Below are 26170 nucleotides of genomic sequence, written 5' to 3' on the forward strand. Positions count from 1 at the left end.
TAAGATGCAGTATGGTTTATTGGTTTGCTTGAAAGAAGAATCCACACAAGACAAGAAGACCAACTGTGACAGTTTCATGTAGTGTTGTGATTTTCTGCAACAGCCACACAATATAAACAGGTGGTGAGGACTCAATAGTTTCAAGAGATATGGAGGATTGTTCAGTGATACTGTTTAAGGCTTATTTTTATGTGATTAAGAACTATGCTCCAAGGATCTGAGCTGGATCTGAGCTGGAAGTCTCCTCCCTGAGGACTGGCTTTCATAGCACCAGAAAATACCATTCAAGCTTCTAGGAAAGGAAGCAGCCAGGGGTCCTGTCAAGCTGTGATGCCTATGAAGCACAATGATTACAGCATGGCATAGTAGTTCTAAAGGTGTAGTAGTGACATGTGAATGTGATAATTTGGTGATAACCCACAGCTCTCTAGATTCGAGGTCTGTTCCAACAAGAGGGAAATTATTCTTGGTAGTAGAAACAACCAAGTACCTGGGGCTACTGAAATCATGGTTCTCGGGAAACCTACAACTATTGCTTTACTAAGTCAGCATAAATACCAACTACACTCTAAATATTTATTCTTATACCCACAGATAAGGATGAGTCTCATTCCTCATTAAAGAAACATCTTTTTGCAATAGACCAAGACCTTTGCATAAAAACACAACTGATAAAACTGTAGGGAAAAAATGAATGTGGGATGCCTAGCTCCAACTGATATATCTGCAAGAGAGCTCCTGCATCTAAGGTGCAGCAATCAGCAGAAGATGAGGCAAAAAGACTGTAAGCAGCAGAAAAATAGGAAGTTTGCTGTAAGACTGAGTCTCCTAGAAATGTGAGCAAAGCTGCACCCACAATACCACATCAACATGACTGCCTAAATAATGACAACACCGATGATGGACATGCTAACATGGAAAGAGAAACTCTCATGGAGCTTCAAGCCTAGACAAAGAAATACAGGCAACCAGGAAATACTGACAATGGGACAGTCTTCTGTTCATTCTTTATTCTGTAGATTGTAACTCAATTCCTGGAGTGACTTGAGATATTCTGCTTCCTGTGCTGATCAAAGTACCATATGTACTCCATTTTCCTCCTCAGATAAGAATAAAATAATAAAGGATTTATGGATATTGAAATGGCAGTAATTAGGTACAAGACTAGCAGTGAAACTCTAAACCATTCTATAATATCTAATATTATCATAAATTGCTTTGTTCAGATAACAATTCCAGTATTCATGGATAAAAGAAAATTTGTTATAAAATAAACAATCATACTTTATTCTTTTATGCTCAAAAAAACTAAAGATAAGGTCAAAGAAATCAAATAAAGTGATGCCATACAAGATTTCCTTTCATAATTTTCTTAATGTTATTTGTGCATCAAAAATCTTTAGGTCAACTCCTGAGTATGTGTCCAAAGGCAATGAAGTCATAATATAGGAAATGCCAATGCATTCATGTTTATTGTGGTGCTATTGAAATCTAAGAGATCAGGCTGGGTCTCCAGCAACAGAATGGATAATGAAAATGTAACCTACATACATGCTTGACTATTATATATCAATAAAGAGGAAGTATGTCAGTTTAAAAGAATAGAAAAGTCATCATTATCTAGACTCAGCAAGCCACGTGTCCCACGCTCTCTAGACTCAGCAACCTGTGTGTTCCATACTGTCTAGATTCAGCAAACCATGTGTCCCGTGCTCTCTCATACATGCAGACAATTGAAAGTGAAAGTGATGAAGTAGGAGAAACTGAAACAGGGATAAATGACACAAGGGACAGTTTATCATAGAGTCCACCCAAATGTATCAAGTTGTGCTGTCTTCTATCTAGGATGAGGGAATATTCACTGTTTAAGTGTTATGGCCACCAACAAAAAACAATAGGCTCACTTGTTTGACTGCTGTATGGTTCTTAAGCTCATGGTCATTTGGTATTCTACGTCCTGTGAGAACAGAGGCCAAGACTTATGCATCCTCTACACTTAGCACTCAGTGTGTAATGTTTACACACACTGGACACTCAGTAACTTCTTACTAATGGTGCAAGTGCTCTCTGAAAAAAAGTGAATTAACTGATCATTCAGCGTACCATTCTTCATGCTTTCAAATCATGTACACCTAGGAATTTATTCAAATAATATTTTTCTGGATGCTAGACATGAGCTATAAAAATGCATCAAGAGCATGTTATTACAGATGACTTTAGCACTTGTAGGCAAATATGTGCAAACCATGCTGCTGATATTTGATTTGTAGCTCTCAGTTCCTCTGTGTACAGAATGCCAATGTACTGTGCTAAAGCTTGAGGATGGGACCTGAAACTTGAAATAACATGGATATGTTTTATTTAAAAAATGGCAAATACGGAGCCTTGAAGAAAATACAGAAAAGGATTTTGGAAGGAGGTTATTGCTGCATTCATATTTGAAGAATATAAAATATCCACGTCTAAACAAGCTTGTTAAAGCAAACTGTTAGGGTGAGCAGTGTGCAAACTATTTGCTAATTTTAATTTTGTTACCTTGACAACAGAAGAACATGGAACTCCTAGAAATTTATGCATAATTATGTACATATTTCATGTGTACATAAATTTATGTATCCATGCATGTATTACTGACATGGAGTTATAAACATATAAACCCTAGACTAATAAACTATGCAGAACACATTTCTTCACGCAGCTGTTGACATCCTATTCAAGGTGGCATTGACATTGGATGTGATACCTAAAGGAAATTTTGCACCCTGACACAATGGCCATAAAATATGCCCAAGGCTTCAAGAAACCTGCTCCTACCCCTTGGAATTCCAGAAAGTAGCCAATCTATTACCCAATGTACAGACCATCTGTCTAAGTGCTTACCCTGAAGCCCAGAGGTTATAAAACAGTCTGACTAAGTGCTTACCCTGTAGCCTAGAGTGGAGAAACAGTCAATCTGACATTTTTTCCATCCTGAAGTTTCAAAACACAGTTTATCCTGCAAAGCAGATTCTGGAACTAGCAAAGCCATGAACTTTCTCTACCAACCCTGGACTATAAAAACTCAGACCCCATAGTATATTTTCCAGGACCCTCAGTTACTGAGGGTTTGAACGCACCAACATCTCAGACCCATCAAAGTCTGCTTTTGCTAGTTTGAGGCAAACTGAGTCTATTTTATTTTCTTCTGCTCACTTAGTTCTTAGAATACCAAGTTTTCAAAAAGACCATAGAAGTTAACACAGTACAGGAATTGGAAACTGGGAAGAATTTGGCAAACTATAAACTTTAGAAAGTCCTTTTTAAATTTTAATTTTCTATACATTTCAAAATTTTCTCAATAAGTATGCAGAATTTTATAATAAAATGTTTTAATATTGCATCCTCTTGAGTCTTGGGAAATGGATGATTCCATGGTTAAAGTGCTCACTGGGTAAGCATAAAGACCTAAGTTCATATATTCAAGCCACAAAAAGTTAAGAATGGCAGTATATGCCTGTAACCCCAGTGGTGTGAACTTGAGAGTAAGACATGGGAATCCCAGGGACTTACTGTTCAAAGCGCCAAGTTCTGGACTCAATAAGAGACCTTGTCTCACAAAAATAAGGTGGACAGCACTGGAGGAGAGACACCCTTGTCAAACCATGTCTCCCACATTTGCATGTACAAGCACTCATGTGTACACACATACATATATAAAACACATCATTCATGTACCACACTACACATCGATAAGCCACATACCACACATACACTACACCACATACATACCACATACACTACACAGGACATACATATAAATCACACACTCACATACACATCATACACATACACGCATATACTACACACACATGCACTTAAACCACATACACCACACAACTCACACACATGCACAAACACACATTATGTCTCCTCATACACAGCAAGTTGACTTTGTCAACTGAAATTTTGTTCCAGTCATAGAGAACTTGTAAAACTGTCACTGCTAAAGATCCTTGAAAAACTTCCATCCTCTGAACTGTTCTGAAGCTCAGATTTTTGTAATCTTTAATTGTGTGATAATTTGGCTTTTACAGAAAAGTTGCAAGACAGTACAATGTAATTCTATATAATTTTTACCTAGAGTCGAGTTGTTTACAGCCTTATATTCTCAGATTCTCTTAATAGAAGTTCAAGATATTATATATATATGATACTTTGGGTAAACACCCATTATCTTCATACATAAACATTATGTGTGTTAATGAGAGGCCCGTCTTGCATAATGCAGGGTGCAGTATTCAAAATGAAGATTTCCACTGTAATTGTCTTAGTGTAGTCTGTATCAAAATCTTACCATTTTTCACAATAATACTATTTGTAGCTACATTTTTCTATCCAAGATGAAATACAAGGTGTATCAGATTCTGTTGTCACATTTTCAGTCTCTTATCTGGAACAACCATTATCCCTTCTTTGACCCCTTTGAACCCTATATCTTTTTGGATTCCTAAATATTTGACCACAAAGGTCAACCTTATAGACACAGCCCCTTGTGTGGCTACTTGCTGCTGCCTCATGACTAGTATTGACTCTTGGTAGCAATGCCATACACTTAAGGCTGGCTCCTTCTCAGTGCATCAATAAAAGAGGCACAAGGCATCAACTGGTCCCAGGACCTGGGGAATCATGTTTTGAGATGTTAGTGGGCCACAAGCTTCTTCAATGTAGGCTAGTTTTTACCTTGAAAATTGTACATGGCCAAATACCATGGCTAGAGAGAAAAACCAGTGGTTTAGAGAACATGATGCTCTTGCAGAGGATCTGAGTTCAGTTCTTAGCACCCACATGGTAGTTCACAGCCATCCACAGCTACAGTTCCAGGAACCTTCTTCTTGCCTCCATGAGTACCAGGCACAGATGAAAGCAAAACATGTGTATGCAGAAAATAAATAAATCCTCTTTTAAAAAACTAAATACCTTGTTTCTCATCAAAGTTTGCTAAATTTGAATTCTGAAAGTTTTATATTTAAGATTTTGAATACTGTGTCTTCTTTGTAAAGCAGTGTGAGTTTTTTCCTATGTAATAATACATCTTTACACAGAAAGAGAAAACAAATAGGAAAATAGAAAACAGAAATCAAAAATAATTACAAAATGCAAGGCAAATGGTCCCTGAAGTATTTGTAAACTCCAGATCTTCTAACACAATGGTTTGCTGTGTGGATGACAGGCAGTTGGATTTGTTTGAGAAACAACTATTAACATAAGCAAATCTCTAAGTAGCAGAGACCAAAGTAAAATAATAGAAACAATACGGTAGACGGATTGGGAGGAGGACACAGCAATGTATAAGTTCAGGCAATGGGCAAGGAGGAAGATGTTCCTATTCTGAGTGTTATGCCTCAGAACACAGACTCACAGGACAGGGTGACTTGAAAACCTCTGAGATTGGGAAATTTGCTCCTGTGCTGGGAGGTGGAACAGACACCAGCTCAAGAAGACAAATGTGGGTAGACTAGGAAATAAAAGGGAGAGGATACAAGCTCTCAAATAACATTGACAGAAATGCTTTTGAGCATTCTGAGTGCCAACCACTGTGGTTAGAATGTGGTTATTTAATACCTCATTGTTATCCTTATTTTAAAAAAAACCTATAAAGCAAGTGATATCATACTTTATATACAGTGTAAATGAACTTCAGCTAGAAACATTGGCCAAGGTCACAGTTCAAGTAAATTGTTGAGGTAGGATTCAACCCTAGCATCTATTCAAAGGCTATGTGGCTTAATTGTCATCTGACACTATAGGTAGAAGTTCACATCTCAGATTACTGACCAGAGCTCTCATGCATGGAGGAAAATGTTCCCAAATTCTTGATAGCACAGCCACAGAGCTGCAAAATAAGCACCTGTCAATAGTGAAACCAGCACCACTGGCCGAGCTGGATCTGACCTGAAAACCTTTGTCCTGTGGTCTAGTTCTGATGGTTTCAGAAAATACTATTCAAGGTGCCCAGAGCAGGGAGCAATTAAACAGCTCTAACCAGCTGCAATGCCCAGGAAGGAGCATGACAATTAACATCGTGGCAAGATATGCATACAAGTGCAATAAATTGCACTCCAGTGTTGGTTACAAACAAGAGCTGTCTAATTAACTTAAGGCCCACTCGACAGAAGAGAGGCCATGCCTGACTCTGGAAACCCAGCCCCTTACTGAGGCTAGTGAATAATAGACCTTACAGAAGACTCTACTAGCACCCCTTTGCTACATCATAATCCCTTACTACATTATGAAGTTTATACCCACAGTTAAGTGTAGCTACCACCCTTCATCAAAGGAAACTCTCATTACATAGCAAGAGGCTCGGCTCAGAGGTGATGCCCTTTGCCGCAGCCCTCAGCATTCCTGCATTTTGCCTTTGCAAAGAACTTCTTTTTTCCCTCCCCACACAACTCATTTTCAAGCTTCTAATTTCTTTCTTGTCTGTCTCCTATACCATGTTCTTTTCGTGATCAGTAGCACTTGAGGGATAAAGTACAGAGAGCCATCTTCTGCTGCTGGTCATTGGTAACTTGGGATTTACTTGGAAGGAGGCACAAACTGAAATCAATCTGAAAGACAAGAAATACAACCAAAAAGCCGGTAGCACATCTACAGGACCAGAGTTGTTCTTGAAGATGGAAGGCATACTAAGATGGATGAACTTGGAGAGGGGAGGTGTGAGAACATCATGAGCTTGCATTTCATCAACCAGGAAGTGAGCAACCTGGATTCGAGGAGACAGCTGTCTATCAGGACTTGGTTTTTCTGAAACTCTGCTATCTCCAGATGTCAGCTCCTATTAGCTCACATGACTACAGATGTCCTAAAATGATGTCTGGATGCGAGGCTCAGGCCTGTCAGCCTAGTTTCAAATCACATCATTTAGACATACCCTGGTTGGTCTTTACAAGCCCTTGTCTACCATGCTCTTAGATTAAATATAACTTTTTCTTGAAAAAAACTTTTCATTTTCTCCAAGAGACCAGGGTCACACTATTGTTCTGTAGATAGCACATAGACTTTATGAGGGAATGTGGAATCCTTTTCTAGAATTCTACTATAAATTCAGTGACTATTATCTATGCCATGCAGAATTTCTGCTTTCTGGGGTTCATTTTTCTATCAGACAACTAACCAGCTTCCCTCTGATGTATCTGAGCTCCGGAGTGCTCCTTCTTAGTGTCCTTCCCTCATGGCTGTCATTACGATACTCTCAGTGGCCACATCCTCCTTCTGATACAATTCATCCTCCAAAGCTCTAGCCTAAGTCACTAGTTATGTCAACATAACACAAAATTTAAAATATAGAGTGTGTGTGTGTGTCATCATCAGTACTATTGGTTTATGTACAATTTTATATATGTATTCATTGACCCAATTATGTCTATAGACTACTTATTATGTGCCATGGACTTTGCTAGAGACTTTACATGTTCTCCCTCATATTTTGAGTCTCCAATACCTTCTTCACATTTGGCCCAAAGATTAAACAGGGTCATTCATTACCAAATTAATGTCACTTCAAGAAAGTGTAGGAAAAAACAATCCATATTTGGAAAGACAAATGCTTTATTTTCACATGTATAATATAGAATATAGATGTTTATATGCATCTATATGACATAAAAGCAGAGAATTTACTATTTTGTGGGGGAGAAGGAGGGTTAATAGGAAAAGGGAGAACCAAGACATAGAAAAACAAAAAGTGTCACATTTCCTCTTATGCAGAATCTAGATTTTATATATATTGCACATAACATTAAAGCAAAGTGGACCTATTTGTGGAGCAAGGGAATCAGTGGGAGAAGAGATGGGACAAAAGAGGGTAGTAGATACAGTATGCTTATATATGAAAAGGCCATTATATTGTGTGCTGATTGTAGATAACATAATTTTTAAAGTATGAAAGTAACTTCTATAATTTTCTGAATTACTATCACTAAATAATATCACTAAAAATTAACATATTACAATGTGCAATCATGTGGTATATTCTTATACATAATAAGATGTATAATAAATGCATACATAGACCTTGATTGATAATATTCATTTTCCTGGTCAGAGTGTTAGACTATTTCCCTAGGACATGGTTAAATGCTGGATTTTCATGTGATCTGACAAGGCATCCAGAAAGATATATTTGGCCTAAAAGATGGGACTCAATTTATTACAATAACTTGCTTCCTGTTCTGTCATTAAGTAAAGCCAGTTTTGGTTAAGTATATGCTGAGGTCAAAGCTACATTCAACTATAGGCCATCCTTCTGAAAACTGTAGTCTCTGGAGACAGTGTGTATAACATGAGAGTTAGATTCTTAACAAAAATAAAATAAAGTCAGCTTGTCCATAGAGAATGGGTCCAGTCTATACTTAAACACACACACACACACACACACACACACACACACACAACAGTGTTTAAAGTAAGGAAAAAGTAGGAGTGTGCAAATTAAATAAAGCTAAGTTGTTAAAGGTTAGCCAGTTTCTCCTGGTGGTGCTATAATTGAGTAGCACAGTCATTCTCTGGTCCCACAATATTTAGATGTTTTATTTCAGTCACACAGTGGGAGCTGAGAACAAATGTGGGTAAACCACGCGCAAAATACCAAATTCTTTCACACAACACAAGCTAAGCCTACCCCTTCTCCTTCAGTGCTGAATCATAAGTTATGGCTGGACCACAAATATGAGGAATGCCACACTAGCTATGATATTCACAGGGTTGGGTAGACACACACACACACACCGGAAAAGCATCAACATCCTAAAATATTATCACCATGGTCATTGTATACTTTCTATGGCCTCAGAGTTTGGTTTGTCCTTGTTTTGCTGATTAGAATCTGAGCACTGTACAGCTGGGTTTCCAGCTGCAGCTGGGGTTCCAAGCTGGAATCGAGCTATCTGGTTAGTTCATGCTTTCCCTAGGAGCTCTGGCCCTCCAAAAGCTCAGGTTGTAATACTCAAGTCTAGTCTTCTTTTCCTGAAGACTGGCAGTGAAAGTCTCTGTCCTGAAGTCCCAATCTACATATTCTTCTCACATCAAGACAGCTCATTTCTTCAATTTCATCCAAGCAGTGCAAGTCTTCTCCCACCCCACCCTGTGTAACCTCCTTCCTTTCCTCTATGTCTTCAACAACAGAGTCTTATGTCACAGTGGAATCGTGAGGCAGCTTTAGCACTACCACCCTGTCTCACAGCAGGGGAACTCACTCAATGTCCTTACAGAGCCCACTGCACATAAACTTAGGATCTAACGATGTGTGTGTGAAAGATGGAACTTCCACAATCCTGCCTACACCTATTTCTCAGAGCAAGAGTTACACATGCCTGGGGAACCAAGAAGAAAGTGTAAATGGATTCATGACCTAAGAATGACGTTTCCTAAGAAGAAGAAAACAGTCTACTGATAAACCTATAAATGTCTACCAAAATTCATAAAGGTCAACTACCACAGTAGAGGTTCAAATGTACTCTTTGAATACTGTCTGCTAGAGATGCAATAACACAGTGCAGTTAAAGAGAGCCAAAGATTAATGGATCTACATGAAAGAGTCATATGTCTAAATTTTAACAGCCTACAAATTCAGTTTTTGATGAAACCCCCACATTTTTACCATCTACTTTCCTTATTGTCTGGTAGTATGTCTAATCGCTGGCTACAAGGCAATATGGCCACATAGAATTTTCTATGTTACAGAGAAAATAAAACTCAGTATTTAAAGTGCAACATTAACATTCTCTGGAGTAGGACTAAATATATGACCATGATCAAGGTTCATTGCTGGTGTATAAACCTCGTATAATAATCACTTCACTTTGGATATGAAGAGACCTGTAAATCTGAGAGCTGCAGAAATTGTATAGAAAAGTGAGACAAAGTCACTCCCACAGTTATATTCTGTTAGGGGAGGATGTATTAGAAGGATGGGAGGGAAGGAGTGGCAATGTGTGAACCATGAATGGTGGACCTTGACGCAAACTTTAGAGTAACTCCAGGAAATCATTCAGCCCCAAAGTAGGGAGCTCAGCCCTCCAGTTGTGAAGGTCTGCATTCTTTAGACAATCTGAAAATCTTCAAAGGATTACCTTCAGCCTCATAAATCCACCGGCAACATTTTTAATTGGACGAGATCTTGAGAAGATCCCATTAATCCATAACTGACAACCTGAACAATGGAAATTGGATGACAATGAATTTGTGTTAAGCTGCTCACTGATAAGGTTTCATGCACTATTGAAAAGTAACATAGAAACAAACTCATAAATAAAATAAATGGGCAGAATATGTTTTAGAAACTTTCTAGTAACAATTCTCAAAAGAAAACCCTAAAGAGTATTCTCCCGGAGTTACAATACCTTCAGGCTTTCAAATGTTTTACAAACTAAAATATTCCTAAGTACCAGCCTTCATGCTCTACCACACCCAACACTAGTGCCAAACCCAAATAAAAATCCATTAAGTGATTCAAGAAGGTCAACAAGGCTTTGATCTTATTACTTCAACAAGCCATCAGTGAGCAGCTTAACAACACAAATTTATTATCATCCAAGAACCTGAATGATTGTGTGCATGCACGCGTGTGTGTAGAGGCAAAGAGCACTTACTCTGAAAGTTGTTCACTGAGAAGACACGGGGATGATAGAATCCTGCTTTGCAAACGCACTGATAGGCTCCAAGCACGAATCCCAGGCCTTTGATTGGCATACACTACAGAGAAGAAAAAACAGCAATGTAACTGATCACAGTGTGGTTCACAGCATGAAGACTCACACGTATCTACCATCACAAATATTAACAAAACACAGTTTCTATAAATAAAATACTTCGGTTTTCGACTTTTATTTTAGATTTATTCACCAGCTGATTTTTTTTAGACATAACAGTTTCTTTTCTAAGCATACACTGTGATGGCCACTGTCAAGGCCAACAGCTCACTCATTCAATTTAAAACATACTGTGGTGCCTTGAAAGAAAAAGGCCCCATAGGCTCACAGGGAGGGGTACTATTAAGAGGTGTGGTCTTGTTGGAGTAGATGTGGCCATTCTGGAGTAGGTGTGGCCATGCTGGAGGAAGTGTGTCATTATACGGGTTTGAGATCTCACGTTCAAGCTCCACCTAGTATGGCACACAATCTCCTTCTGCTCCTGCAGATCTACATGTAGAACTCTCACTCCTCCAGTACCACGTCTGTCTGCATGCAGCCATGCTTTCTGCCATGATGATAATGGACTGAATCTATGAACTGTAAGCCAGTCCCAGTGAAATGTTTTCCTTTATAGGAGTTGCTGTGGTCATAGCGTCTCTTTCAACAATAAAACCATAACTAAGACAAGTTAGTACCAGGGACCAGGGTATTACTGTGATAGGCCAGCTGGAATATACTTTTGTTTGAAGGAATGTAGACTTTGGATTAGGAAAGCAGCTGAGTGCTTTAAGTGGAGCTTAATGGGCTCTCCTAGTTAAGAATATGGAAGACAGTGGTGCTGAAGGTGACTTGAATTGTGTGGGCCTGGATCAAGAGGTTTCAGAGGAGAAGACTATTTCTATGTGGTCTAGAGTCTGTTTTATATATATATTTTTTTTCTGCCTTTGTCCAAAAAATTTGCCTTTGGCTAAATTGAAGAGTTTTGGATCAACAACACTGGCAGAGGATATTTCAAAACAGCCTAGTATTTACTGTGTGGCATGGTTATCAGTAGTTAATCTAATGCAGATCTATAATAAAAAGGGGCAACCTGAGCAAGTAAAAATATTAAATGTAGATAAAATGTTTAAAGGAAAACCTGGTGCTAAATGGAATAAAGGGAGTGGTGACTTCAGAGCAATACCCTACCCAGCTAAACTTCCAACTTGTGCAAAGGAATTAAAGAAAAGTGAAAGGAAATGTTTTTAAAGCTTAGGGCTGGGCATGGTGATGCACACTTTAATCCTAGTACTCCAGAGACAGAGGCAGGCAGCATTCTGAGTTTGAGGCTAGCCAGCCAAGCTTAAGCAGTGAAGGAAACCATCAAAACAGAAACACAGTGAAAACGTATTTGAACAAGGAGGCCATGTTCCATCAAGAAGTAGAACTTGGCAGCTTTGGCCACATGGTTTTGGCTTTGGAGTCAAAAATAAAAGAGGGGAAGAGGTTAATAGAACCTTTCTCTGTGACTAAGAAAAGTTGCTGAGGCCAGGTGTGTGACAGGGTGTCTGTGCATGGAGGCCTAGAAAGGAACTTCCCCAAGGAAGCTGGAAAGGTGAAGCCTGGATTGCCTTGGAGACACAACATGTTAAAGATACCAGCGCCTTGGGATACCTGCTGAGGAAAGCTGCTAACAGGGAATAGTATTGTCAAGAGAAAGGAGTGTGTTGTAATTGCAGAAAGAAGTTGGAGATCTGAAGAGCTCTTTGATATCAGACATGGAGAGTCAGAGTTTGGAGTTTGCCCAGATGATTTTTGGTCTTGCTTTGGTCCAAGATTCTCACAGTGCTCCCTTTGCTCCATTTTTGAATGGTAATGTATATCCTGTACCATTGTATGTTGGAAGTATGTGATCTTGCTTTTTCATTTTGATTTTATAGGGGGTACAGTAAAGAAATTGCATGGGTCTCAGAAATGACTTTGAACTTTGGACTTTTAAAGATAGACTATGGAGACTTTAGAAGTTGGGCTAAGTGCATTTTGTATTATCATATGGTTACAAGCCTATGGGGGCCATGGAGTGGAATATAGTAGTTTGAATAAAAATAGCCCTTCAAGGTTCATAGTGACTGGCACTATTAGGAGGTGTGGCTTTGTTGGAGAAGATATGTAAATATATTTTTTAAAGTGATTTTTTTTTCCTATCCAAGCTAGCTCCCAAATAAATGAGACAGGGACTATATGATTTATTTGATAAGCCTAATAGCATCATAACTTGGCAGTTATTGATCTATTCTAATTCTCTAAGCCAGATTAGGTCAGCCAAAATCCTTGAGATACTTTCATTTTGTATTGATCTGGCTCTCTATGCTCCTGGTGTGTTTCCCTGGTGTCTCTCCCAGACCCCTTCCTCATGGCGAACCTTATCTCTTCCCTTCCTCCCCTGCCTGATGGAAGTCCAGCCCTATTCTCTCTTCTATCCACCCATTGGATGATTAGCATTTATTGACAAATAAGAGAATAAGTAGGGAGCAATGTTTACAAAAACTTGAAACAGAAGATACTTAAAATAAGCATTACAATGCCATGTCTGGATTGTAACATAATATGGGGACAGAGACAGCATTTGAATAACAGAAGGATAGTCTTCACACAGTGCACAAAACATTATGCTTACAAAGGTGTGTCATTGGGGGCAGGCTTTGAGGTTTCAAATGTTCAAAACAGGCTCAGTGTTACTCTTCCTTCTGCTCCTGCAAGTCCAGGTGTAGATGAGCTACTTCTCCAGCATCATGTCTACCAGCATGCAGTCATGCTTCCTGCCATGACAATAATGGACTAAATCTCTGAACTATAAGCCAGCCCCAATTAAATGCTCTCCTTTGTAAGAATTGCTGTGGTCATGATGTCTCATCACAGCAATAGAAGCACTAGGGAAGATAACATAGTTTTTATTTCAACCTCTCAGTGCATCTTACTGCCTTACGAACTACTTAAAACCTTTTGAATATTTTACAAGTCAGTCCATACTAGATGGTCCTATCAAAGCAAATGTAGGTAGATGGGTAGAAATAGACAAAAAAGTTAAGACACAGAAATCACTTTTCTATCTTAAATATTCATTAGATTTCATCCTTGGATCAAACTAACACAAATTGTCGAGGGAAAAAAAAAGAAGTAAATTTTAGGATGTAAACATAAAAGAGAAGATTTTAGATAAACGAATGATCCCAAAGTGTCTGTATGTAAAATCTGTTTTATAGATAAATGTTCTACATGTTCATAAAAAGACCGGCTGTGCAGATGAGCCTCACTAATAGACAGCAAGCACCCCAGAAATAAAATGTAGGCTAGAGTGCCTCAGCTTTGTCACCTCTATCTACTGCGGAGTGTGCATCAGTACAACAGGGATTCCAAGAGTACAAGAAATACTCTTATTGGTTCTTTCATTATAACTCTCTGCCAAGATTTGGACCTTTCACTTTTTTCCATTATAATCTATTAGACAAAGTTAAAACATTTAAGGATTAGAAGTTACAAAATGGCTTTCTAACACAGAGGTTTTTAAAAGAAAATACTAAATAATTTAAATAAAAATTCTACAGTCCAAGATTGAAACTGAGAAGCATTGAGACCAGTTTTATGTGTCATGAAAACTTCAGTAAATTAAATGTGTTTATATAGTTTGGTTTTCTAAGTCAAAGATACAGAAAACAAATCCTGAAAGGGCCTTCATGGACACTTTACTTCATGAATGCCCCTTTCACATTTTTTTTCATTATTATTTCATGAGGTTCTCCCTTCCCTCTAATTTTTTTTCTGAATACATGCACATATCTAATTATATCTGGGAATCAGGCTGAATCTAGAGGATCACAAACTCAAAGCTTGCCTGGGCTATTCAGTGAGTTCATGCTCAATCTAAGTTGACAATACCTTGCTTCAAATAAAAGGCCTGAGAATGTAGCTCAGTGGTGCAGCACTTGTCAAGCATGTACAGGGCCCAAGGCTTGGTCAAGTGCTGCAAGAACATAGGTTCTAGGCTCAGAGGAAAACAAAATTTCAGATGAGTACCAGGCAACTCAATCTAGCTAACCAGTATTTACAAAATAACCTCAGACCAAACAGAGATCTCCTAAAGACCCAATAAACAATTACACATTAGTTGCAATGACCCAGTCATATTTGAGGCAACAATAGAATAGGCCAAATCATATTTCTGAGCTTTATAAAAAAGAAAGCAAGTACAACAATTACTTTGGAGAATTATTCAAACAGCCACATTATACATGTTCAGTCATAAAATGGAGATTTAAATTCTACTTGATCATGTCATAACCATGTGGATTTAAACTTTTCTCTGAAGTCACTCACCCATAATTACTGTTTTAATTTATGAGAGCATTCATTCAGTAATATGCAGGTATAGATTGAAAGAGATGGAGCTAACAAAATCCCCTAATTAACTAAGGAAGAGGAAGAGAAAAAGTGATAGTGAAAAACTTTTTGGCCAGGAAAATACTAGAAATGGAATGTCCGGCTGATTCTCATGCCACACACCTCTGAACTCTGCTACAAGGAAATCTGGAGCAAAACAACGGCAAGGTCAAATCTTTCCTGGACTACAGAGCAAGTTCAAAGCTCATCTGGGCAACTTTGAAACTCTGTCTCAAAATAAAAAGGGAAAAGTGGGCAGATATATAACCCAATGTTAGATCACACACCTAGCAGACACAAAGCTATGAGTTTGATCCCAATACCAAATAAATAAATAAATAAATAAATAAATAAATAAATAATAGCAACAGTAACAAATGGAGTTGTCATCAATGGACCCAGTGAAGGCAGATTGGATGGACTGGGGAAAGGATTACTTCAGCACAGCAAGGCTAACTATAGACGTACTTACTTGAAATTTAATTTTATACCATGAATTCTTCAACAGAATAGCATGGAATTTAGGAAAGGTGGTTAGGCTGTTTAGTTTAGAAGTAAATTGCATAAGGATGACACATAAAGCAGTGAGATCAAGTGAGTTCTCATCGGCAATGAAGGAAGTGAGACTAGGAACATGAGCAATCAATCTCTTGGCTTCTTGCTCACTCACTGATCACTGATCAATTCAGCTGACTGTGCTAACAGTGTGCATGCCCTCTCCCTGCCCCAATACTCCACATGTCCCCCAGAAGCTTCCAACCAGTCTGACTAAGACAACTTTCTCAATAGAAGGGACCATCCCTCAGTCAAAGGTCCCTGGGAAGCTACATTTCTTCTAGAAACTCAAGCATGCTCTGGAGGGGAAATGTGCCTGACTTGCTGAGACTCAGGGTATCTCAAGTACTGAAAGGCCTGATGGGGAGAAATTATTATTACAGGATGCTAAGCAGAGCAATCAAATGAAGTATCACTATCTCACTACGTACCTCACACTCCTGTGCATACAGATATCAGAACCCCACATTGGAATATTTTAAATATTTTCTCTACTGTAATTTGAAGGTTAACTGTGTTTATTAAAATGGTAATAATTTCTTGATGTTATTAATCAACAATGGAATAGCAACTCTGGACAATTGTTAATGTTTAAGGCAAATTTGAAAGTTTATTGCAATAAAAGAATTTCTCGGCTATTAAGCTAACTTAAGAGCTGACATAACATTGGAGGTTTTAAAAATCTAGTTAATTGTATAAATACTGCCACATAAAAAGATGCTTGAACAACAATAACAACAAAAAAGCATCCTAATTTTGTTACAGAAGCCATAGCAACGTGAATCTTTAGTTACCTCAAACTTTGTATTCTGTTCTTACATTGACCTCAATGAGAGAAGTGGCTTTTATTCAATGAGAACACATAAAAGTGTCCTATCCTCCTGTTCAGCTCTACTGCTAAGATGGTGATGTCTATGGGAACTGAATGTGCTATGCAGTGTCACCTTGAAGTGTAAGTGGCTTTGGCTTATTTTTCTAGTAAGTCTTGTGAGTTTGAAAACCAACTTGCCTCATTTTCCTATTCTGTCTACCAACACCATTTCTCTGTTCACCTCCCAGCTAAAAATCGAGATCAGGAAATCACATGGTCAATCTTTATAACATGGACAATGTATAACTCATGTTCCACCTTTGGGGATTAAGGATGTGTCTCTTTTACACTTTTCTTGAGAATGTAGAATATAAACCAGACACTCAGTTAACACAAGATAAAACCTTCCAAATTGTATTCTAACACTCTTCACTTTATATTGGCAGTGTTTATTTGAGATATTAATGTCTAAACCTTCCTAGTGCATCTTTTGGATGTCAAAAGAGTGGATACAGGAAAGCAGCGTGGCATCTATGAAGCAGCTGTTGTGTCAACATCCTTTGACAGACACTGAGCTAGGGTATAAGAGTGATGGTCCTTCACTGAGTGAGGATGCCCACCTTGATGAGCCTCACCAAGTCGCCTACTGAGCCATCTATGGATGGACAGATCTGAGGGTGTAGCCTTGGCAATATAATACTTGCATTGCTTGCATGAGACTCTGAGTTCAGTTCCAGCTGTGTGGAGACTTACTATGCAGTACCCCAATATGGAGAGGTCTAACACATGAATAAAGACAGTAGCAAGAATTTTTTGTAAAGTAAAAACCTTCCTAGCTTTCAAGATTTATTTGTGAATAAATTAAAAGTCAGAGTAGACCTGTAACATGTAAGGAGATCGAATCAATGATCAGAAATCTCTCAATGAAAAATGTTCCCAGAACCATATGGCATCACTAGAGAATTCTATTAGTCATTAAGGAATAAATTTGGCTACTTTTATACAAACGATATGAAAGGAAAAATTAAGTTATTACCTCCATAATTCCTTTATAACAGCACTGAAGGAATAAAATAATTACAAATAAAATTAATAGATTAGTAAAAGGTTATATAATTAAAACTTTAAATATAAATTAAATAATCATCCCTAAATATATATATCATTATATGAACTGGATGGATTATATTTAGAAAATATATATATATATACAAATAACAGTTATTGAAAATGAGGCCATGATTTTAAAGGGGAGAAAAGAAGAATAAATAGAAGAGTTTGAAAGGAGGAAAGGAAAAGGAGAAATGTTGTAATTATCTTATAATCTCAAAATATAAAAAGAAATAGATTGGCATCTAGTGTTCACCAGACAACCTGCTTAAGCAGTTTAATATTATTAAAATATTTATGTCATCTGAACTCACTGAAAGGTTCAATACCAACCATATCAAAAATCCCAAGAATGTTTTCAGCAGATAATGAAAAACATCCAAAGTGTATGTGGAATCTCTACTATCACAAGGAGTAAAACAGTCCTCCAGAGCTGGGTTGTGCTCTCCTGATTTCCAAACACAGTCCACAGTTATGCAGGGACAGCTGGAGCACTGCAGGAAGACACACTCAGAGTCCAGTGGAATGGGATGAGAGCTGGAAACAAATCCACACATATGGTGTCGTCTCTGACATGGGCAACAATGGCAGAGCAATCTCTTTAACAAACGATCCCAGAAAAACTGAGTGTCTACAGTCAAAGGAATTAAGCTAATCAAACCCTTGTTAAAACTTACAAAAAACTTGATTTAAAAATATTAAGACCAAAACATATGACCAATAACCATAAAACTTCTAGAAGGAAAAAAATACACAAAAAATTTCGTGACATTGGATTTGGAGGTGTTTCTTGAGTATAATCCTTAAAGCCTAGCTGAAAAGTTAAAAATACACCATAGAGTTCTATCAAGGTAAAACTGTGTATTAAGGAAAGCATTCACAAGATGGAGGTACTTTCTACAGAACAAAGGAAAATATTTGCTAACCAAGTATTTGCTATGAAGCTAACCTCCAATATATATTAAATATATATATTACCATATATTAAAAAAACTCTACAATTCATCAGCCATAATAGCAAAATGAGTACAAGCCATCTAGTAAAAAAAATAGGCAAGAGATCTGAACTAGACATTTCTTTGAAGATATGTTTGTTTGCAAACAGCAAACAGCAGAAATAATGCTCAACATCCCAAATCATCAGAGAAATGTAATTAACCCAACACTTCATAGCCAACATTAAGGTCACTGTCAATTAGTGATAAATATTTTGAGGATAAGGAGAAACTAGACCCTCATATGCTCGGTGGGGATATAATCCAGGACAGCCACTGTTGTGTTTTGAAGAAGAAGAAGAAGAAGAAGAAGAAGAAGAAGAAGAAGAAGAAGAAGAAGAAGAAGAAGAAGAAGAGGAGGAGGAGGAGGAGGAGGAGGAGGAGGAGGAGGAGGAGGAAGAGGAAGCCGCAGCAGCAGCAGCAGCCAGTGATATATTTGGTGGAGGTGAGGTAAAATGTAGGGGAAAAGGGTGCTTCTGCAGGCCCATGCTGAGGCATCCCCTTCCCTCTGAGGTACCAACCACACAAACAGAACAAAGTTTATTTAGGGCATGGAGAGGGGAGTTGAACAGGTAGTAGAAACAGAGAAAGGCAGAGAGAGGGGGAAGGGAGGGAAGGAGGGAGGGAGCGAGGAGGGAGAGTGGAGAGGGAGTAGGGGAGGGGAATAGGGAAAGGACAGAGAGGGAAGAAAGGAAGATAGCAAGAGCAAGAGAGTGAGGAGGAAGTAAGTAACCCCTTTTATAGCCAGTACCTGGCTACTGTCAGATAACCGTGGGACAGAGGCTAGAAGAAATGCTAACTGCCACTATAGAAAACAAATGAAATTTTCTGTGGAAATGAAAAGTTGAAATATCTTACCTTAAAATCCTACTTCCTCGTGTGTAAACAAAAGAATTAAAAGTAAGATCTTGATGAAACCCATGTTCACAGTGGCACTCTTGATCGTCAGAATGTAATTCACCCAAATGCCCATTAATAGATAGTTAACAAAGAGTGTTATATAGAAACAATGGGGAGAACTTCATACTAGAAAGGAAGAAAATGCTGTCACTTGTTGCAACATGGATGAAACTTGAGGACATTACACTATTGAAATTATCCAGTGACAAAATGATACACACCATATGATTCCACTCACACACGTGACAGAAGTTAACTCTCAGGAGCAAAAAGCAGACTAGTGGCTGCCAGCACCCAAAGGGAAGACAGAAAACATCATTTGTTCAGTGGGATAGAGATTCAATTTGTAAGACGAAAGCTATCTAGAGATCTGTTATACAATGCTGTGACTACGTCTAACACTTCTGAACTGTTTCACTCAAGTAGAATAAGACCGTTACATTTAATGCATTTAAATGTGTTTTAAGTGGTCTAGAACAAAAACGGTTCCTCACTCTCCAGGATCTGTACATTATGGGTCACACTGCAAATGGCTAACATGTGACATATCTCACAAGCCAGTCTGTCTGCTCCTGGTCACCAGAACTGCAGAGTAAACATAACCAACCAGACACACATGCAGGTTTCTCTCTATATGAATTACTAAGCACAAGGATGGCTAATGTGAAGGCTAAAACGAGGCTTGTACACGTCTTGTTTGGGACCTAACAGAAATGATACTTATATGTACAAATCACATCTCCATGTAATTCTGGAGAAAAACTAATTTGGAACATAAAGACGAAGCAAAATAATATTTAGATAACCCCAAATCCTCCAAAAAGCAGCCATAAAATGCCTTTGTTTGTATGTATGTTTAGGGTTTTTTTTTTATGTATTTGCAGGTTTGCTTCGGCAGTTTCTAAAATGTAAACCATTTCCTGTCTTCTCTGACTTGAATGCATGCTTGTGTTTTACATGATTCCAAACCACTGAGCAGCGGACATGAATTGTGCTGACATGCTTTAACAAGCTCTGCAGCTCCTGGAGGCTTCTGACAATTTTCTCCAACACTAAGTAGCACAGAGTAAACACTTGTGTTTTGGAGTCCTTATGCTTAGCCTTTACAGCTTTGCGCTACCAACTATTAGGCATTAATCTTAAAAGGGACTTAACCTCTGTCCATGCTTCCCTCTCTGTGCTATGGTTATAATTCCCTACCTAAAGTGGAGCTGGCTTATCAAACATGCGACATAAGAGTAGCAGGGAGGATAGATAATAATGTATGTACTGAAAGCACAAATAGTTAACATTCCCTGTGTATTTAGTGTATGCCAAACACTGTTCTAAGTGCAGCATGAGTCCCAGCTCACCCCATAGCAGGTCCACTACTATTCCTACTTTGAAAATAAAACCAGAATGCAGAATGCTAAAGTAAGTCTCCCAAAGCCACACAGTCAGCATGTGGCAAGGCTGGACATTGCCAAGGGCCCTGCTCCGCAGAGAGTAAGGACTGCTCGCCAAGAAGTGCAGCTTGCAGTATTCTGTATTCCATAAAGCAGCAGCTGGCAGTAGCGCATGGCTGCTCTAACATCTGTTTTGATTGTTCCAATACTGTATCTTTCCATTCTTCTTGGTCTCAGGCAGTATTCTATTCGAAATCAATCAGTTCCTAGTGCAGAATTCTTCAACTTGGACTGTCAGAAATAAATATCCATTTGGGAACTATACAAAGGAGAGTGTTTGTTTGCTACCTAGATTTCCTAAAGACAGAAGCTTGGGATTAGGATGGGGGCTAGTGGGTAAACTCTGATTTAGATCCCCACCACATTCATGCCACCACATCAAGGTGGGGCTATGGTACCTCTAACCCCAGCAAAGGAAATGGGGAGAGCAGAGACAGGAGGATTGCTGGAGATTGCTGATATGCATCTTAGCTATGCTTTCAGCAAGAAACCCTTCCCTTCCTCAAGGAGATAAAGCAGAGAACGGTAAAACAGGATACCCAGAGTCTTCTTCTGGCCACTGCATGCATGCCCATATACTGTGGCATACACCAGACATATGTAAAGTGCACACATACATATATGTAAAACACACACACACCCCTCACAATAAAAGACCCTATTGTCTCTAATACATCACAAGGACTGTTCACAAATACATAATCCCAAACAAGTCAAACAAATGAAGTCATGCACAGCAGTGTCTGCTGGTGCAGTGATGGAGGCTGATGCAGCAAGGGATGCTGGTGCAGCAAAGGATGCTGGTGCAGCAAGTGAAGAAGCATACACATCAACAGAAGCTAGTGCAGCCTGAAAACCACTGCAGAGATGGGAGCTGCAGGGTTTCCATGGTAGCCAATTTTGTCACTTTCCCCATCTTGGGGACTTTTCTGCATTGAAAAAGGACTTATCCACTTCCAGAAAGTGTCCTACTGTGCTGAATTTACTAAGCCTCATTCAAAAACAGATGGCGATGCCACTGAAGCAACTAGACTGGAAAGCTTGACAATGGCAAGATGAAGTAGTGAGGAGTCTCCTGGATTTGAAAAGGATGGCAGCTTTGCTTGCTTTCCTTGCTTTCAAGTTTGCCTTTGTAGAAATACTGTAATGATGAATCTGCCAATTTAAGGAAGTGTTTGGAAGGATACATTACTAAAACATATCAAATTATAATTAGAACCCAGTGGGCTTCTCCCTACAATGGTTAGCCATTGAATACAGCACAGAAGTCTGAAAGGCCTCCAGGCAATAAGAGGACATACTGCACCATACAGGCCATCAAACCATCCTCCAGGGAAGCAAAATTCCTTACCAGGGGAGACATAAGCAAAATCCACCTCTCCTCCTAAGGTCCCAAAGTTCATTCTAGGGAGTCAATGAGTTTATACAGCTTCCTTACAGATCATCAGTGAGGGGTTACCTACTGGAGAGTGGTCACTCCCCACACAAAAGGCAACACCAAAAAATCGTTACCCAACTGAAGGATGGCTTTCCCACAGCTGCCCCCTCCATATATGGACTCTCCCCTCCTAGTTTCCCCTAGACCCTCTCCCAGGCCATATGCAACTGGGGCAGAATTACATCCAACAGGTTGGATGGGATGGCTGTACACTCATGTGATGCTTTCATGACCCTACCTGCCTTTCTCTCTATGGGGAAGGGGGTGACACTAACAATTTGATCTGACTAGGGAAATCCATGGCATCTCAGAGTAAGTGAACCCAACTTTTTCAGAGGTGTCACACATTGGCACCAATAGCCCCAGAGGCTTTATAGACACCAATCCTTAAAGGTTGTTATTTTTTAAATTGAAATACTTTTCCCCACTACACCACAAACTCACTGTGTCTCATGCTTGTACCGGATAGCCTGTTTCCCCTGGGGTAATAGTTTACAAGCAACAAAGACTTTATTTTCACTCTTCACCTAATTTTGTTTCTGCTCTATAGTACACAGTTTGATTCAGTAAGGGAAAATAGAGTCATGGTCTAGGCCTTGGTTCATAAGCCACAAGCACAAAAGAGACACAGATACGAAGTCACTAAATCCTGTTCTCTGCTCCAGTTGACCATAACTCACACGCTGTGTGTGCTTTCCTTAGGATGATCTACTGATCTCAGTTATTCTTTAGAATGAAAAATAATACAAAATAGCAGAAATTAATATGAATAATATAATGAGATTCAAATTAATTTAAATGAAGTACTCTCTAATATGGATAAAAGTCAAGACACAGAAACTTCCTCAACTGCCTTTGATAATTCAGTTTTTGAGTCTATACCCAGTCTCTTGATAAAATCGAAAGTGTCTCTCCTCTGATCCAAAGCTAAGCAATCTCCTTCTTTGAGATAAGTCTTCTCAAATCTTCTCAAGCATATTCCAAGTAACATTGCTAAGCAATAGTGACCACTTTCTTGTTCAATTATGTCACTTTTATGGGCAAGTTCCCTCACTATTGACAAGGTTTAAAACCTCAGTCATATAAAGAATGATGACTGCAAGTCTCCCTCCATCCTGAGTTCATCTCCAGTTGCTACACAAAACTTTCTGCACAGGTTGAACTCTCTGCATCTCTATTTGCCTATGCCCATTCCCTCACCAATGCACAGCAGCCTGGCAACCATCACCCTCCCTCCCATGAGCAGACATTGCCCAAGACACAGTGTCAGATGCAGGACATTTTCAGGTCATGCTTGCTCAACCTTTCTGCAGATACAAAGCTGCTGGCAGTTTCCTCCTTCATCAGACTTTTGTCTTGGCTTCCTATCACCAAATTCTCTTCTTAGGTCCTTAGATTGCCCTCTGGTCCAGAACCGATGCACTTCTCCTTCCTGGACTTAGCCATTGGGAGTTTCCAAAGCTCTGTTCTACACTTTATTCTTACTCTACACTTTGTTTACATATTATCTTCTATTTTTTTTTGTGCAAGTGTCAAGATGACCTAAGTAGTTTCTAACTGCAAAAGCCTGAATTAAAAACTTATTTTCCTTTCAATCCTATATAAATGGAAATTTGACACTTCTCTTTTCCACTATAATGCTCAGAAAACCTCTACGACCACTTCATGGCATTAGTACAACTGCTTCATACATCGTTTTTCAAATTTGCATCCCTACAATCATTTTCTATACACATTTCTTTGTAATTACTCTCAGTTTCACAGACTATATAAAAAGTTATCATTACAGAGGTTAAAATAATAAAAAGTCTTAGGAACACATACTGAGTACATCCTACAACCAAGTAAATGCTTTCAGAAACGCATTTGTTGACTAAAATATTCAGAATATTTGTTGACTAAAAGCTATATGAAATTACAATATAATAATAAATATAATAAACACAAAACTAAAAACATAAACATAAAATAAAATGCATTATAAATAATTTAGTTCAGCTTAAGAAAATATTAATATAGATGCAAGTTGTGGGAGAGAGATCATTCAGTGGTTAAGAGCACTGATTGCTCTTATAGAGAACCTAACTTCAGTTCCCAGCACACACATGGGACAACCTCTATAACTCAGGTTCCCATGAATACAATGCCCTCTTCTGACCTCGATGGGCACCAGGCATATGTGTAGTACACAGACATTTATGTTGGCAAAATGTGCACAGACATAAAACAACAGTAAAGAAAAAGAAAGATAAAAGTTATGAGCAAATAGATATGATTTGCATTTTATGAAACTGAACAATATATAAACTTTTAAGTATGGTTAAGAAATCAAATCAAGCAAATTTAAAAGAAAACAATAAAACATAAATACCAAACAAAACAACACAAACACACACACACACCAAACCAACATAAATACACGGAGTCCATTTTATGTTGTCCAACTGCTTCTGAGCATGGAGCCTACACAGTTGATACACCTGGTGATATTTCATTGGAGTAATCTGTTTTCTCCTTTCCCAGAAGGTACCAATTACAAATAGCATCTTGGTTTGGAGTAAGACTTGGGGTCTAGTTCCTCTTCTCAGTGCTGGGATTTTATCTTGTTCGAACCTGTGCAAGTCTTGTACATGCTGCCACAGTCTCTGTGAGTTCATATAAGTATCAGCCTTATTATTTAAGGAAAATGTTGTCTCCTTGGAGCCATACACCACCTCTGGCTTTGGTAAACCTTTCTGCTTCCTCTCCCACATGGATCCCTGAACCTTGAGAGATGAGGTTTGATAAAGACATTCCATTTAAGACTGAGTGCTCCAAAGTCTCTCACTCTCTTCACACTGTTAGTTGTGGGTTTCTGTGTTAATTTTGATCTATTACAAGAAGTAACTTCCCTGATTAAGGTTGAGCAATGCCCTGCTGTTTGGGTATAGTAATGTCATTAGAAATTATTTTCTTGTTCCTTTAGCAGAATAATAATCTTAGATTTCCTCTTAAGTCTATAGCTATCTAGTCTCACCTTGACTACTTCAACAGTGTAGGGTATGGGTTCCATCTCATTGAATGGGCCTTATATCCGAGCAAACACTGGTTGGTTGCTCTCATACCATTTGTGCCATTATTGCATAAGTGTATCTTGTAGCTAGGCCACTGTTGTAGGTTGCAATGTTTGTATCTAGATGACATTGATGATTATTTTCTCCTCTGTAGCGTGCAAGGTACCTTCCACAACCATGAATGGTAGGGGTGAAGTCACAGGGGTGAAGCTTCTAGTTGGCCACCAGCTTGATTTCTCCATGTTTGATGATTTTTAGCAAGTGGTGTCTTCAACAGTAGTGTTTTAAGTCAGATAATAGAGGTAACCAATATCCTTGACAATAAAGTGTGATGTCTTAGAGTGTGTGTGTGGAAAGGGGTGGTCTATTGGACTCATTTGTCAAATGACTCAATAAGATATAACCCATTCCTGACTTTGAAGGTTTTATTTGGTGGCATAGATGTCTAGTTGGGGCACTGTCTACCCTGTTATATGGTGACCTCTTTTAAATCTCTTTCGTATATGTACATATATTGGGAAGCTTTACAGTAGTAGGTTTCCATATGGCTTTTCAAAAGGCCTCTGGTGTTAATTGTTCCTTATACATTTCCTCCTTTACTCTGCCTTCCCATCACCCTCCCTATTTAATCCTCCAATTCTAGTTTCCCTTTATCTTGTTTTTATTTTCCTCAACAGAACATTTGTATTAATTGTTTTGGAACTTTCATGCAACGCACCTTGATCACATTTGTTTCCCATTCCTCCAAGGTCCACCCTCCTACCATTGTGCCCT

General features: G+C 38.6%; 1 protein-coding gene across 1 annotated transcript in view; it reads right to left on the reverse strand.

Annotated features, from left to right (window-relative positions):
- Gpr158 (G protein-coupled receptor 158) overlaps window positions 1–26170 on the reverse strand; it is a 353010-nt gene that overhangs the window by 174436 nt on the left and 152404 nt on the right. Inside the window, exon 3 of the mRNA XM_028764948.1 lies at window positions 10632–10734. Coding sequence (XP_028620781.1) covers window positions 10632–10734 — 103 coding nt within the window. The remainder of the gene's footprint in view (window positions 1–10631; window positions 10735–26170) is intronic.

The sequence above is a fragment of the Grammomys surdaster genome, unplaced genomic scaffold (assembly GCF_004785775.1).
Source record: "Grammomys surdaster isolate TR1022 unplaced genomic scaffold, NIH_TR_1.0 146, whole genome shotgun sequence".
NCBI classification, from domain to species: domain Eukaryota; kingdom Metazoa; phylum Chordata; class Mammalia; order Rodentia; family Muridae; genus Grammomys; species Grammomys surdaster.